The 18,033-nt window shown below is 39.9% G+C and overlaps 1 protein-coding gene across 3 annotated transcripts in view; it reads right to left on the bottom strand.

Annotated features, from left to right (window-relative positions):
* The window catches only part of Atf6 (activating transcription factor 6), a 168,213-nt gene that overhangs the window by 90,156 nt on the left and 60,024 nt on the right, over window positions 1-18,033 (bottom strand). For all 3 annotated transcript variants that reach the window (XM_029538870.1, XM_021198491.2, XM_029538871.1), the window contains exon 10: window positions 5,461-5,592. In XM_029538870.1, coding sequence (XP_029394730.1) covers window positions 5,461-5,592 — 132 coding nt within the window. The remainder of the gene's footprint in view (window positions 1-5,460; window positions 5,593-18,033) is intronic.

Consider the following 18,033-nt stretch of genomic DNA (forward strand, 5'->3'; position numbering starts at 1 on the left):
AAAAAAAAAAAAAAAAAAAAAAAAGTTAGAAGTGAGATACCTCAACTTATCCTTAAGCCTTAAAATTGTACCAAAACCAAAAATTAGTTAAATACAGAAAGGAAAAAAGTCAGAGACGACTGGATGTGTGAGCATGTGTATGAGAAGTCCAACCTGTGAACGGAAATTTGAGAATCCCCCGTGTGTGCACATATGGAGGTATAGTACAAATGAGTCACTTTAGCAGGAGATAAACAGCGTTCACAGCTTTAAAGCTTGGGATCTGGACAAAGGAGAAGCTTACAAGGAAAATCAGAAAGGAAGAAGGAAGACTGAGTGGACATGATAAGCTTGCATACAGGAGGCGAAGGCAGGAGACCACAAGTTCAAGGCCAGCATGTGCTACAGAGCAACAGTTTGTCTCAATTAACCAGGGGCAAGGAACTAGCGCAGTGATAAAGTACTTGCCAATACAAGGCCCTGCATGGAATCCCTAACACTATGAACAGCAGCCAGTCAAAAGAGGGAGGGAGGGAGGGAGGGAGGGAGGGAGGGAAGGAGGCTAAAAATTATAACAATGCAGAAGGAAAAGTCTTTTAGGGAATGACTCACTTAGCCAAGATTTGCCACAGTGAACACATGCCCCCCAAGTCACCCTCAACATACAACTAATTTCAGAATAAAAGTCATGATTTCTGAGTATGGCACACACGAAAGAAGTGGAAGCTAAAGTTATATGGAACAAACAGACAGACAGACAGACACACACACACACACACACACACACCATTTGAAAATCACACCTGCATACTTAACAATGCCAGGAATTCCATGAAGAAAACCCAAAATTGCTTTCTAAACTATATTTTTGTCCTGTAATTTTCTTTCCATGTGGTTAATCTCTAGCAATGAGTTCTGCACACCTGAGCTGGTTAGCTTCGTTCTAACAGCTAGAAATAGAAGAAAATTATCAGGTAGGAGAAATGCAAGGGTAGACGGGACAGGGTTAAAGGGAGAAAGGAAGGGGACAGTCTGAGCGAGCATGCAATCTGGAGACAATCAGGACCCTACTAACCCAAAGAGATCCAGGCTCTCTGCAAGCCATTCTATACAGATAAAAGAAATGTCAGCAAATAAATCACTACAGGAAAGTGCAATGCTGGGAGCTAGAGTTGCTGAGAATTCCTCAAGACACACTGTGGCAGATACCTCAAGCAGAACCACCCTCCCCTGTTTACTAGAAGACAACTGTGATTTAAGCCTGATGTCCTATGTCCTGAGGTAAAAATTAATACCAGCTCTCACTATACTACAATTCTTTCATAAAAAGTGTCCCAGTTTGGCTGATAAGTTATACTATTACAAATACAGATATGTATATATACAGATATACTTCTAACACTGAAAAAAAATCTGTGCAACTGCAATTTGCTAGTGGTAATTTGCTGATAACAAACAAATGGTTAAACAATAGGATTATAATCTATCCTTTCATTATTTAAGCCATAACTCTCCTAAACTGAAACAAAATGAGGCATTTAAAAATACAGATGATGATATAGAAAACTTGAACAGGCCCATAGCAAGTAAGAAAACTGAATTTGTTATAAAGTCCCTATCCGCACTTCCCAAAAACCACAAGCCCAGGCTAGACAGTTTCACTGCTGAGTTTTACCCAACTGCAAAAGCAGAGCCAGTGTGAGTCAGGTGTGCTGGCCCATGTTAGCCTGCCTGCTGCCCAAAAGCGGAGATAGGAACACGGGTAAGCCTAGCCTGGCACCTAACAAGACTCAAAACACAAACTAGCAAAACAAAACTGATAGCAAACTTTTCTAAAACTAGTCCAACGAAGTGAGAGAGAGGAAGCTCTTCCAAAGTTGTTCTGACATCAAGACCAGACAAGAACACAAACAAAAGAGGAGTCCACAGACCCAAATCTCTGATGATCACAGCCACTGAAATTCTCGACAAAGTACTAGCAGCTCAAAGCCAGCACAAACAAGGCGATACATCGTGATCCAGAAGGATTTATTACAGAAATGCAAGGATGGCTCAACGTATATAAATCAGTAAGTGTAGCACACCATGTCCACAGAATGGAAAGCAAAAACTTTATGATTGTCTCAAAGATGAAGAAAAAGCATTTAATAAAACTCAACATCTTATCTTAAAGGAAAAAAAGGAAAAGAAAAGAAAATTAGGTATAAAAGAAAGTTATTTCTCTGTAAAACTCACTTAGGACAGCTGATAGACAACATCATACTGAATGAAAAAAGCCAAAATGTTTTCCTTTAAGCTCAGGAGCAAGACAAAGATTTCTTTTTTTTTTTTTTTTAAAAAAAACATTTATTTATTTATTATATGTAAGTACACTGTAGCTGTCTTCAGACACTCCAGAAGAGGGCATCAGATCTTGTTATGGATGGTTATGAGCCACCATGTGGTTTCTGGGATTTGAACTCCGGACCTTTGTAAGAGCAGTCAGGTGCTCTTACCCACTGAGCCATCTCACCAGCCCAAGACAAAGATTTCTATTTCCAGTAATACAAGTTCCTCAGGGCTAGGCACACAACTACTTCATTTAAAAGGAATCAAAATTCAGTCAAAAGACATCTATCTGCATGCCCATGTTTACTGCAGTACCAGTCGCAATAGTCAAGACATGGAGATTAACCTAGCTGTCCACTGATTATGAATAAAGAAAACAGACACTGAAGTTCTGCTGTTTTCACCGACATGGACAGACTTAAAGGATGATGCATTACGGAACACAAGGTGCACAGACAAAAAGTACCATATTTTCTGTTAGATGTGCAAGCTAAAAACCCTCCATCACAGGGATTGGGGGGTGGGGGGGAGAGAAAAATGTGTAGCCCAGGCTGGCCTCGAACTCGTGATCCTCCTGCCTCCGCCTCCTTCAGCAAATCCTACCGGCGTGTGCCACCACTACCGGCTTCTGGTCTATACAATCATGCATATCAGAGGTAAAATGGTTTGGGGGAGAGAGTGAGGGATGTGGACTAAGAGTCCACAATGGGTGCAGAGTGACTGAAGAAGAGGATTATTTTAAGTGTTCTGAAGCACAGCAAACTCTGGTTGACAACAATACATCAAGTACTTCAACACATCTAGTAAAAAGATTTTGAATGTTCTCAACACAAACAATGAATGAATATCTGTCTCAGATGATGGATACACTAATTACTCTGGTCCAATCATTATATATTATTATCATCAAAATGACAGAAACAGTGTAGTCAATAAATATGCACAATCACTGTGTCAGTTAAAATATTTAAATACTTTAAAAATAGTAGCAATTAAAATTTTTATTTTTATTTATTTATTTTTTTTTGGTTTTTCGAGACAGGGTTTCTCTGTATAGCTCTGGCTGTCCTGGACCTCACTTGGTAGACCAGGCTGGCCTCGAACTCAGAAATCCGCCTGCCTCTGCCTCCCGAGTGCTGGGATTAAAGGCCTACGCCACCAGGCCCGGCTTTAGCAATTAAAATTTTTAATTTAATTTTTTTTCAAAGAAAAAAATATATAGGTGTCCTGACAGCACATATAAACTCTAAAATTCAGTTCAGAAAAAAATCTATACTTGATGTTTTCAAACATTTTGCAAATTTTTTAGTATTTTGTATTAAAAAATAGTACTAATAATACCAATAATGACGATGATGACGACAACGATGATGGCAAGAATCTCAAACTAATGAACTACTATTTGTTACATCTCTTAAATCATTTTCCAATAACCTTCTGTAGTTCTTCAAGAGACCTAAGAATCTATAATCTCTTTTCCAGTAGTGACCCTGGGTAGGGGACACAGAGATGGGTTACATCTTTCAAGTACTCTTTTTTTGTTTTGTTTTGTTTTCTTTTTCGGGACTGGGTTTCCCTATGTAGCCCTGGCTGTCCTGGAACTCACTCTGTAGACCAGGCTGGCCTCCAACTCAGAAATCCGCCTGCCTCTGCCTCCCAAGTGCTGGGATTAAAGGCGTGTGCCACCACGCCCGGTCAAGTACTCTTTCAAGGTAATAATTTCCCCCGAGAGTCGCCCAGACCTCTACAGTAAGTGCGCGTGTGTGAGCCATGTCCACTCTACTTCACAGGGGTCAGCACTCTATCGCATGCCTATGTGAGCAAATACATGAAGGCTTCTGCTTACCATGAATATTTTAGAGTGAACAATAGTTCCTTCTTAGCAATTAACTGTACTTAATCAAACCCAAAGACTATTAAACTAAAACTAAAAATTTTGAAAGATCACCTGTGGAAAACCACAGAACTCAAAATTACAGAATATGGAATGGAAATCTAGGCACATTTTGGAAAAATAAGAAAACTAATATATGATCAATTTTAGAGATACTGTTATCTGCATGTCAACATTTCAAAAATGTGACAAATTCCAACATGTAAACAACAGATTAACAGAAAACAGCATGTAGTGCTTTCTACCATCATGCCCTCCACCCCTGCTGTGCTGCCACCATGGCTTCCACCCCTGCTGTGCTGCCACCATGGCCTCCATCCCTGCTGTGTCACCATGGCCTCCATCCCTGCTGTGCCACCAAGGCCTCCATCCTTGCTGTGCTGCATTACATAAGACCCTAGGCTCCTAACTCAACGTCAAGAGTAAAAGCCCAGGAAGCTGATTCCTCTATGGCCTTTGCCTTGTACCGCTACAGACAGTTAGGGCAACCAGGTCTTTAGCGATCTCAGGCACTTCATTCCAGAACAATGGACACTGTACTGCGAGCTTCCTGCCTACTGCTCAAAAGTCGGGTTGTATTTGCCTCTGATAAAAATCTAAAACACACACATACAAAAAAAAAAAAAAAATCTAAAACACACAGGGCAATGTTTACCCAAAAGGATACAATTCCAAAATTATTTACTGTACCTTCTTCTAATTAACAGGCTAAAGGAACTGTGTTTTCATGTACATCTTTTGCTTTATTACTAAGCAAAATGAAAATTTACCAAGGTATCTGTCAAATTATCAAAAGGAAGGAAATCAGAAAACAACATATAATAGATAATTTAACTTCATGACCACAAATAGGTTCAACTGTATCATTCTGTCATATCTATCCATAGACATAAATATTAGATAAATGTGTTAAACCATAATAGTGAAAAAAACAGACAGTACATGTATTTCAATATATGCATATGTCAATACAAACAAACAGATTATATAATCACATCTCAACAAATGAGGATGGGGCTGGGAGAAGGGGGGGTGCTGTGATATAAAGTAAATAAATGAATCAATGAAAAAAATTCCTAAACTGGGAACTGTTTCAAAATAAACCTACTCTTAAAATTGGTCATAAAAATAAAATAACGGCATTACCACTTCACTTGCTCCATAAGCCAAAGGCCACGTGACCAATTTACATGTAAAGTGGTATGAAATAAGAGACTGCTCCAGTTCATTAAATCAATACGGCCAGCAGGCGGTCCCACCTGTAACTGTCTTTCTGGTTGTCATCATCAGATGTGTCTTTAACTTCTTTCGCTGAAAATTCTAAGAGATGCCTCCTTTGATTGGCAGGGCTCACACTAGGTTTCACTCTCCTGGAATCTTGCTCCAGCATGCTGAAAAACAAACCAAAACCAACACCAACAACCAAGTGAAGCAGATGAAATGAAAACAGCATGTATGTATGCTACATGTAGCTAGAAAGCAAGCAAGACCAGCCTATAGATTCACACATACAGCAAAAACCTAAGGCCTAGAAACATCCAAACATTGAGGTCCTTGGTGCTCTAGGCCTGGTATCCTGTACATAGTGAACAATTCCAAAACAATTTTGATAAGTATGAAAGCCCATATTTATAAACTAACTAAACAAAAGCAGTGTTTTACCTGCTTTTAAAACCCCGATAATTACATTATATAAATTGCTGTGGTTTGTATTCAAATGCTTCCCAAAGACTTATATGCTGAAGGCTTGGGTCCCTTGGGAGATGGTGGAACCTTTATGAGGTAGAACCTAGTAGATAAAGTCAGAACATGGAGTCATGTTTTTGAAGGGGATACTGGAGTCCTAGTCCCTCCTCTGCCCCTCACTTTCACTACCCAGCAATTGTGAGATAAGAAGATTCTTCCACATAACAGTTGCTGATAATGTACTATGTGTACAAGTCCAAAGCAACTGAGTGCAGGGACCATACACTGAAACCTCTGAAACCAAGGGCCAAGTAGACCTTTCTGCTTTTCAAGTTGACTTATCTTGGGTATTTATTGCCATAACAGAAAACTAACATGTATGAATAGAAACTCACATTAGTACATATAAATAAAATTTAAATTCAGATAACTGAGGTAGAAAATCCATCCCAATGTGGCAAACTGATATTATCAATGGGCAAATACTTCAAATGAAATAGGAGCTGTTCTCTTTCAGTAGTCACATACACTATTAGCCTTGCCACAACACAAGCAGGCAAACAGACACACAGACAATGCTGTGATAAGTAGAATGATTTAAACTCATTAATCATGTGCTTTGATTTGAAATCTGGCTTGTTGATATCATTTTGAATATGTGTATTAATTTAAAAAGCTACACTCATAATTTACAGTAGTCATGATCTTGATTCAACACAAAGGAAACTTCCCAAGGAAGGGTAAAGACTATTTAGAGAATGAAGTAGAAGCAGGAAGTAAGATAAAAAAGGGCTGCCTAGAGCCCCATGGTCTAAAAATGAAGCCTTTGGGGGTACAGCAGTTTATCTCTAAATGCAGATGTGGACGAAAACAAGAGGCAGATAGATTTCTCTAGAATCCTTTCCAGATTTCTTGTTCTTTCAGTTCTCAATTCTTTTCCACTAGAAGTCACTGTCACCTGCAATTCTCACATGGCATGCTGTCATTTTGACATACTGTGAACTTTAAAGGTATACTGACAAATTATGACCACTGGTATTATAAAACTTAATGTTGCCAAAACTAGTACTAAGTTGTCCTTACAATTTTTTATTTCAGGCTGAATGCTTACTGGAGCAGCCATGCAATGCTGCAAGCTTTGCTGCACATGAAGAGGCCTAGGAGGATAACTAACTGGACCTGGAGAAGAGGTCTACTGCACGGAACCTGGGGAACAGTCCTAGTAGGATACCTACCTGAACCTAGGGGCGATGCCTGTATGACACCCACTGACCCTGAGGATGAGGCCTAGTATATAATGTCAAACTGAACAACTGAATCTGGGGAACAGACCAGTGAGACAGCAGGGAAGAAGGGTTAAACAGTAAGGGTTCTAGGAAGAGACCAAATAAAGACTGAAATTTTGTGTCTTCTTTTTAAGACTTAAAAAAAAAATCTTTGCTTTTTTAATTTGTCCATATGTGGTATCAAAAAATTCTCTATATAAAAATATGCTAAGAAAGAAAAGTTAAGAATTTTCCCCAGCTGGGCGTGGTGGCACATGCCTTTAATCCCAGCACTTGGGAGGCAGAGGCAGGTGGATTTCTGAGTTCGAGGCCAGCCTGGTCTACAAAGTGAAACACAAAAAAAAAAAAAAAAAAAAGAATTTTCCCCTAAGATGAAGAAACATGTTTGTTCAGCCCCTCCATTATGCTTGGAGTATACCCAGTACACTATCATTCCTGCCTGATGGATGAAAGCTCTGATTCCTTCAATGAGTTTGAGGAGACCTCCCACCCTGATGGAGTCAGGACTTAGATTCAAAACTGGATTTTCATGGGTACACTATATTGTTGGTAACATTTCCCCAAATGTCTGATTATTTTATCCAATAAACGTGTACTAAATATCTTTTACGTTCCAGGGAACTATTCAGTGGTAAAGATCCAAAGGTGAGGGGAGTGGATAAAAAACTAAGTTAAGGCCCAAGAGATGGCTCAGTGGTTAAGAACTGGCTGCTCTTCCAGAGGTGCTGAGTTCAATTCCCAGCAACCACATGGTGGCTCACAACCATCTATACTGGGATCTGATGTTCATTTCTGGCATGCAGGCATACATGCAAAGAGAGCACTCATATACCTTAAATAAATAAATAAATCTTTTTTTTAAAACCCAAAACAAAACTATGTTACTTTATATAGATAGCTAGACTGGATATGACTGGTTGACAGACAGATGAGTGCAGTGTAATTACATAGCTAAACAGAATGCTATGAAATATAATAGCTGAGAGCACTGGGGCTCCACAGAGGGTCATGAGGTAAATCTTAAAAAGCTAGCAGAAGTTACAGAACATGGAGAATCAAGGTGAGGAAAGGCATCTCCTGCAAATGCAATAGTTATCTGAGCGAGGCACACCAGCTCCAGATAGCATGATTTAAGGAAGGGGCGAGCGCGCTCGTGGACACAGGCAGCACACAGAGGGAAGGGAGTCATCTTAGAAAGAGACAGCAGCAGTAACACAAGGCTAGCCTGCACACGGCCTTGCTGGCCACGCTCAGCACGTCTAACAATTTATACAACAGAAACAAGTCATGTTGTCCTTGTGTTAACTGATACTCTTCTGGGCGGGCATCAACCGTAATGTTCCCCGTGGCTAAGGGACTTTCCTGGTCTGGTGGCACCATTAGTCATCTTCTTTCCAGGCTTTAATTTACTTGTTTACTATTCCTCACCACTGCCAGGACAGCAGACCATGAGAACAATGCTTTGGCGTTACCAGCTCTCAGCTGGGGTTTTAACCCCATTAGGGGTCTCCCTAATGTAACTCTCAGGCTTTAAACTGAGAAGTCAACTTGGCTGTTCCACCTTCTAAAAACGACTTAAAATAGTTCTTGTTCTCCTCTATATTAGACTGCTCTACAGCATTCCTCTAATGCTCTCTGACTGAGACATCAGGCCCAGAAGTGTTACTATGACACGATAACTGGCTGAAAGTGCAAATTCTAGAACGAAGAAACTCTAGGCTGCTTGTCTAAAAGTCAGTGTGTCAACCAACTGTTCAGACGACAGCCAGTGACTGAGAACCTCCACGCGTGCTTCTCACAGCCTCTTCCCTAGGAGAGTCACTTCTTCACAGTGGATCCAGCTGAAGTAGACAGTCAGAGGCCTGGGCAGTTAGGCCCAAAGACACAGAAGGATGTGGCCTGACATGGCAAAGTTGTAGCTCACTGATGGTTTTCTTTTTTTGGTAAACTGATTCAGTATTGTTAATCTGTTGAAGATTTAAAAAGTCTACTGATCACCACCATTCAGTCACTTTACCCCCATTAGGAGACCTGGCACTTCATGCCACTATTTATGGTTACTGACAGCTATCACCAGCAAATATATTGAGCTTATTTAAGAAGTTCTGTCTGGGGCTGGTGAGATGGCTCAGGGGGTAAGAGCACCGGACTGCTCTTCCAAAGGTCCTGAGTTCAAATCCCAGCAACCACATGGTGGCTCACAACCATCTCATAAGAAGATCTGCCTCCCTCTTCTGGAGTGTCTGAAGACAGCTATGGTGTACTTACATATAATAAATAAATAAATCTTAAAAAAAAAAAGTCTCCATTTGCTACAAGGATCTTTTTAAAAAAAAAAAAAAGAAGAAGAAGAAGAAGTTCTGTCTGTTTCACCTATAACAAAGCTGCGAGACACCTACTTAGCTACATTTACTAGAAAACAAGTGTGTTATTGATGTAACTGTGCCGTTTTCCTCTGTAATAGCAGTGCACCCACAGATGTCACCACAGCCACTTTGGGAATTTACACCTTTCTTTTAACCAAAGAGTTTAAATCTCAATGCATGTTACCACACTTCATTATATAGAGGCAACATAATACTCTGAGCAAGGGACTCATTGAAGGGACATCAACTGGGATTTAAATAAGCTGAGCCATGAGTTTATTGTCCACCTGCTAGTCTGGATAATAAGTGTATTAAGACAGTCACTGTTAGCCAGGCTACAGTGGTGCAGACCTTTAGTCCCAGTACTCAGGAAACAGAGGCAGGTGGATCTCTGAGTTCAAGGCCAGCCTGGTCTACAGAGCTAGTTCCAGGACAGCAAGGACTACACAGAGAAACCCTGTCTTGAAAAACAACAACAAAAATAATAATAATAAAATGAATAAATAAAGTCACCATCTTCCTTTTTTTTTTTTTTTTTTGCTTTCTTTTGTGGGGCAAGGGGTTACAATTCATGCATATTTTAATCTTTAAAGTGAAATTTCTAAAAAGAAAAAAATAGTTGAACTCTAAACTAACTGGTAAAAATTAAGTTTAGCTACAAGAATAAATTCCTATTTATAGTTTCCTTGTATCCAATAGTATTTAAAAGAATTTCATTCCATTGCCATATTTCAGGATTGTCTAAGAATAATTGTCATATTACAAATATCAAGAAGAATTTGGCAGCTCTTGAAGTGGTCAAACATGCAAGAGTATGAGAAAATTACTGTTGATATGAACTTTTAGATTCTTGGCCTGAGTATCTTTGTGATATTAAGAAAAAAAATTAAATTTCCAAGGATGACTCAGGCACAGTAAGGACACGAAGTAGGTGAGTGTGCACCCGCTGACTTTCTAACTCAGTGAGTGAGTGTGCACCCGCTGACTTTCTAACTCGGGTGAGTTAGTGGGCATCCACTAACTTTCTATCATTGAATATTGATAAAGAAGTTCACTAAACTTTAAAAATCTATCTATTTTTATCTGTTTTCATGTTTTGCTTACATGTATGTCTTTGCACATACTATGTGCATACAGTCCCTGAGAAGCCACAAGAGGGATGAATACCCTGGAACTGGAGTTACAGACAGCTATTAGCTGCCGTGTGGGTGCCAGGAACCGAATCTGGGTCCTCTGCAAGGCCAGAAAGGGCTCTTAACCCTTGAGACAACTCCCTGGGCCCGTAACTCAACATTTTATAACTCAGTTAAGCCGAGTTCTGTCCATAGTTTAAAATAAACCAGAAAATATTAAAGAAACATGAATCTCTATGATCTAGGACTCTACAATCAACACAGTATCCACTAAGAGTCACAATAGTTCTAATCCACAGGATAATCATTACGCAAAAAGCCTTGCTCACGTTATGGGCCAAAGACCCTGAAAAGCAGAGGTCAGCAGAACACGAATGGTCTCAATGGCCCCAAAGTCTGAAAGAAGCTTACTCGTGTTACTTTCCTCTATGAAGTTCTGAACGTCAACAACTGTTCTCGATTATTCGTGAGGCCACTTATTCCTTAAGACTTCAGATATCGAATCTTCACACCAAGTGGCTGAACATAAAACGGCACATAGCCAGGCAGTAGTGGCGCACGCCTTTAATCCCAGCACTCGGGAGGCAGAGGCAGGTGGATTTCTGAGTTCGAGGCCAGCCTGGTCTACAGAGTGAGCTCTAGGACAGCCAGGGCTACACAGAGAAACCCTGTCTCGAAAAAAAAAAACAAAAAAACAAAAAAAACAAAAACAAAAACAAAACAAAAAAAGGAAAAATAAATAAATAAATAAATAAATAAATAAATAAATAAATAAATAGGCACATACCCAAGTATGCCCTGGGCAGGCTGTTTAAGGTACAAGCAGACCACTTTTAGAGTGAGGCTGCCTCCACAGGTAAGAGTAACACTGCTTCTCATCACCTAGACCAGCTGCTGTTGCTCTGAGAGCCAGACAGGAAAAGCTCAATTACTTTTCAGATCATGGAACCCTTGGGGTCTAATGTGGGAAAATGGAAAGAGCACAGAAACTGAAGGCAGGAGAGATCTGGATTCAAGATGTGACTCAAGCGCCTGCCTAAGTTAAGTTCTTTAAGCCTAAATTCCTCACAGTAAATTTATAAAAAATAGCAAATTTGTCACAGAGCTCTTCTGAGAGTTACATGGGACAACAGATGTGGACATATTCTATAAAGCCTGAGGATGCCACGGGGTACTTTATGAAACAGCTGTCTTCCTGCTTGCCCAGTTCATGTGTTCACGACATAGCAACTTCAGTGACCTTTTAAAACTCTGGGTCAGACTGTTATGCCCCTCCACAGCCCTTTACATGGCTCCCCTTTTCTGGCATGATAAAAAGCCCAAATGTCTCTCTGACCCTTTCCTTACATGTGCCGCCATGATATTTTCTGAGCTCCCCTGTCCTGTTCACGTAAGGGTACCCTCACTCCTTACTTAGGCTCGAAAATGAACAGCACACTTCCCCACACTAGACCTCCCGCAATGGCTAAGGCCTTTGCAACACTTTTCCCCAGATATCCAGACAGCTAACCTCATCTCCTTCAAACCCAGCTCAAACATCTGTTAAACAGCAATCACTCTAAAGCAACATGCCAACACCCCCCTAGACACTTGTAAAACCATTTACCCTACCATACTTTATGCTGTTCAAAGAATTTACAGCGTGGCCATTTTCCTTGTTAGATGTACTATCTCTTGATGTAGCACAAACTGAAAGGTATAAAAATCTCTGTGCTGTCGTGGGTCAGTGGCTGGCATATAGGTGGCACTTCTGGATTTTGTTTTAATTTTAAATAAAAAAAATGTGTGAGCTTTATGGATATGTCACGTCTTCACTTTGCTATAACACTTACATCAAACCAATTGATTCCTAAGACAGACACTCTCCTGTTCCACAGCCAAGTCTAAGCTTTAGGAGAAGGGGCAGAGCAGCTGCATAGAGTACGTACTGCCTCACTGTGAGGGCTTGTCAGCCTGTGAGCCTTTGCTTTGTTAGTGGTAAAGACAAAGTGCCAGTTGAGTTAATAACTGTGTTTCCTCATCTGGAAAACAATCACAATAAGATCTGCCTAAGGCAAGAGTAGGAAACAATGAAGTAATGCAAAGGGAAATCAGATTACTATTTGGTGCATTGGGTTCCATAACTGATAGCATAGCGCGCGCGCGCGCGCGCGCACGCACACACACACAGACACACACACAAAGTAGCTACTTTCACCAACAAAGCATTAATAATATCAACACACAGCCCACCTAGACTGTTCTAAGATGTTTGTCTTCACCTTCATATATTTTCTTTTTTCCAACTGACTTACTTCTATTTCTTATTTTCTATTTTTTTTTTTTTTTAATGAGAAAGGAGGGAGGGATAGAGGAAAGGGAGAGAAGGACTGCTTTGATGAGAGTTCTGGTGAAGCACTGATACAGAAAGCCACATAAACTGTGCTGACTACGTATACACTGCGTAACTGTAGCTCATTCAGGGTCGCATTGTGATAGATGGACTGTGGAGAGAATGTAAATGCTTATACTTGGAAACTGAATATCAAAAAGTCTAAGTGTGTAGCACATGTCCATAATTCATGTAGATATTAGCAATTAAGAATAATCTGTAGAATGACCCCTAAAATACTTGCTGAAATGACAAAATAATTCAAATCTGGAGACAGAAATGGCATTGATGGTAAACATCCTAGAAGCCTAAGTGAGAGATAATATTATAATTACATTTGTATGTTCACACAGCAAGTTTCATATGATTCCACGCTCTGTACTCAGTACAAAGCTCAGCCACTTACTCCTTTACTGTGTATGATCTGCAGCTGACAACGCATGATCATATCTGCACATGCTAAGTAATGCCACATCAATTATACCTCTGCTGGACAAACCATTCACTGCTCCGCATTTTACATTTACATAGCAATCTGCAGAAAGCAGCAGTGCACTGAGCTTACACACAGACAGGAGTTTTCTCACCTGGTCTAGCTTCTTACTGACCCCCATCTTGGAGAGGAAATGGCACAAGTTACCAACTTTTAGCTTGAAAAGTGATGCCCTCCCAGGGATATATCTACTCCAGGTAAAGAAGAAAATTGGGTGAGGATATTGTGTCTGACTTCAATTAATCTTTGTTTCACTATAGCTGAGGTCTAAGGAAGTAGGTGGCCAAGTGATATGTGATAAAGCCACTGTCCTGCTCTTTGGAAGCACACTCTACATGTTCATGTGAAAGCACAGACCAGAGAAAACCATCAGTGGGATTTTCCACAACTTCAAAATCCAATACTACACAAGACAGACTTGGAGCAATCGAAAACAATGACATCTACACAGGCTGAAAGAAAACATAGGCAACCCATTACCTTGCACAGACATTTTGACAATCAAGAATAAATTAAACTATCTAGAAAAGAGTCTGGTGCTGGCTCTCCAATCCTGACTCAGTAACACCTGGTACTTAGATATGTTTTTATATGTACTTACGATGCTTATGTGACATTTTGATAAATTTGGAACATACTTTTAGCCAAGAGCTTGAATTAGATTACATTTAAGGATCTGGCTGAACAAACCCATCTATACTTGGTGGTTGAATTCTGACATCTAAGTTACACAGTGTCTTTTAACATTCAGCCAAATGGTGATATCATACAGCCAAATGTGCTCAACAATCAAACAGGGGGCACAATTGGAACCAGATTTGGGGACAAGCTCATCCCAGGATGTGAAGCTAGAATTCTTCCTGCAAAACAATGAAAAGCTGACAACCTCAAGAAGACCTTTGCCGGGCTGGTGAGATGGCTCAGCGAGTAAGAGCACCCGACTGCTCTTCCAAAGGTGCAGAGTTCAAATCCCAGCAACCACATGGTGGCTCATAACCATCCGTAACAAGANGAAAAAAAAAAAAAAAAAAAAAAAACCTTTCCCTCTTTCAGGTCCTATGATGCAGATGTTCACGAGAAGGTGTGACTTAGATTTAGTGTGAGTCTTTAGGGTCATAAAGTGTGTCTCCGGACAACTAGTTCAATCAAGAGAAAAATTTGCAGAAAAAAAAAAAAAAAAAAAAAAAAAAAAAAGAAGACCTTTGCCTCTAACCAGTTCCTAACTCATACTTAATGCACACACTATATGGTCACCTTCCCCTTAAAAAGTGCTGTCTCATGCAAAAGCACAGAGTAGCCAGCTGGGCTTTCAGGGCATGCTTTAGTCTCCCTCCTGCATGCCTCACATCTCAAACTCCAGATTTCAGATCTAGTCAGAGCCTATCACCTAACCCAGAATAGGAGAGGGGAAAAAGAACCCTCTTTCCCCAACACTTGTTGACTCTTTTAAACAATGTAGCATTTACCATGTCCTTGAGATAGGAATTTACCACTTGCAGAAAGGGTGACTTACTGGCTTTTAAAATAAAGGGGAAACACAACACAGAAATCTATAAACTGCAGCCCAACCTGCCAAGAAGCTGTTGCTTTCCCAGGGATATGACCTGACTCTTGCTCAGAACAGGGACTTACAAAATTTCCTGAGTACATAAGACAAGCTTATAAATAGGGAGGCGTCTAAAGATTTACCACATATAATGATGCTCTTCTCCTTCACATCAATGCCACGAGTCTTCTCTACTCAATCTCCACCTTATTTTTTGAGACAAGTCTCTCAGTGAATCTAGACTAACTAGCCATCAAGCCCCTGGGATCCACTAGATCTGCTTGTCCCCGCCCACTGTCTAAACTGGCTATTAAATAGTGCTGAGGACACAAACTCAGGTCCAAAAGTAGTTACTGTGAAATCTACCCACTGAGCCATCTTGCCAATGTAGTTGGTTTAAGTTAGTTGATGCTTTGCTCATTTTAGTATGTCTAGTTTTCTCCAAAATGTTCTAATCAACTTTATCTTTCATTACTTTTGTGTATTTAGGTTTCATTTTATCTTTTGTAAGTGACAGTTCAAATAGCCACAATACCAAAGTCTGATTCTGTAGATTGTTTTTTGAGACAGATTCTTATGTAGCCCATGCTGCTCTCAAACATGCTATAAAGCTAAGGATGACTAATCCTCCCAAATGCTAGGATTATAGGAGTGGTTTATGCAGCAAGGTTTTGGTTTGCTAGGCAAACCCCTAACAACTGTCTAGCCTAATCATTCTTATTTTCATTCAGTCTTGCTAGGATGCTAGGGTTGCCCTTGAACTCACTCTGTAGAGCTCAAACAGGCTGGGAACTTGTAATCTTCCTGCCTCACCTTCCTGAGTGTAAGATTACAGTCTTACACCACAAGGCCTGGCTCAAACAGGTTAGCCATTTCCTGCTGCCTAGAGTCTCTATTTTTCTAGACCACCCAGAGTGGGCTGACTCCTTGAATCTCATGCCAAAAATAGCTAGAACTCTTCTTCCCCATCCATAAAATATCAATAAGGTTAGAAAAATTAATTCAGTTATATTTGGTTATTTTCTTTTTCTGTATACAGTAACCCAAAACTCTTCAACAGAGTCAGTTCACAAATTCTTTTAATTTAGATGTAAAGTATATTTATATTTTATCACCAAAGCTTTCAGGGAATACTTCTTAAGGTATGTGTGGCAAAAAAAAAAAAAAAATTTCACATAGGCCCATAACAGTAAATCATAAAATGATTTCTACATTGCACATCTGAAACATTATAATTAACTCATCAAAAATAGTTTAAGTTCCTAAATTTAAAATCCTTTAGAAAACACTGATTAAACTATCCTTTTGTTTGGCCAATATTAATTCAATCATATGCAAGAAAATTCAGACAGAGCTCACAATCTGCACCAACTAAAACGTAATAGTAATGACTTAAGGCTTCTCGTTATTGTTGGGTTTGTTTTTTTGTTGTTTTTTTTTGTTTGTTTCTCGAGACAGGGTTTCTCTGTGTAGCCCTGGCTGTCCTGGAACTCACTCTGTAGACCAGGCTGGCCTCGAACTCAGAAATCCATCTGCCTCTGCCTCCCAAGTGCTGGGATTAAAGGCGTGTACCACCAGTGCCCAGCTCATTATTGTTGTTTAAAACTCATTATTATTGGAGTTATTATATACTTTTCTTGTATAATAAAAAGATTTATGTGTATGGATGTTTTGTTGCCATGTATGTCTGTGCACCAAGTGTGTGACTCACGCCTATGGAGGATCCTCTGGAACTGGAGTTCTGCACAGTTGTGAGCTATCATGTGAGCACTGGGAATCAAGCCCAGGTTCTCTATAGGAACAAATATTCTTAATCACTGAACTATCTCTGTAGCCCAGTTGCTGAATTTTATTTTGGGGGAGGAGGGTAAGAGAGAGAGAGAGAGAGAATGAGAATGAATATGAGAATGAATATGAATGTGTGAGAGTGTTCTACTGGGTTGTTCAATAACTCTCCTATACATGGAACTGTTAAGAGACATCTGGGAACTTTATTCTTCTCCAGCAGACTCCCTCCAGCAGGTGAAGATATACAAACAATGAAGCCAATCAAAAGACACTCTTGAATAATACAAATCTTGATTCTCAACATCTGGTTATGTAACAGGTTTCAGTCTTGGAATCCCTGTTGTTCTCTGGGCTTTGATGTGTACTGCATATGCCAGCCTTGTCTAGAAGAAATAGTTCTCTTCTTTTATGAGTTTTGCAGCCAGTCTTGTCTTTTCTCCATCTTGGTAACATCCCAAGTTGTTAAGAACCTTCTGTTTCCTCAAATCTTCCAGCTCTTTTTTCTTTTGTCTTCAATGTAAGCTTTTAAACATATTTCAAAACTTTAAGAGTTCTTAATATTCCCACAACCCAATGTTCTGTTCTCTCAGCTTACAGAGAAAGACAGATCTTAGCTGGTTGCCCTTCAGGGTTTTCAAGCATCTTAACTCTCTCCCATTCTCAAATTCCCCTTTCCATCTCAGCCATTTAATTCTTTTCTGAACACAAATCTCTTCTTGATAAGAAGGGCCCACTGTCTCTTTATTTTATAGTGGCTCCATCTCCAGTGGAAATGAGATTCACCTGATGGCTGTGACGATCATTGACTCATTTAAAATTCCAAATGTCTGCTGTCTCACACAGACACTCAGAGAATGCTTCCTTTGACCCCATCCTTTACTTTATAGCATCATAGCCTAACCTTCACTCATGTACTGAATACTATGCACAAGGCCTCCCAGGAGTCATTCATTGCTTGTTCATTCAGGAATATGAGTGTGATTTTATAAAAAAATATATTTGGTGTCTTCCTGAGTTCTTAGCACAGAAATCTTAACTCTTGAGATTTCCTCAGTGATGGAGGTGAGCAAATATCTTTATTTAAAAAACAAAACAAAACAAAATAAAACAAAAAGGGTCCAGTCAAATTATGAAGGAAGGAAGGAAGCCAACTGACAGGAAAG

This window comes from Mus pahari, chromosome 5, assembly GCF_900095145.1.
Source record: "Mus pahari chromosome 5, PAHARI_EIJ_v1.1, whole genome shotgun sequence".
Lineage (NCBI taxonomy): Eukaryota > Metazoa > Chordata > Mammalia > Rodentia > Muridae > Mus > Mus pahari.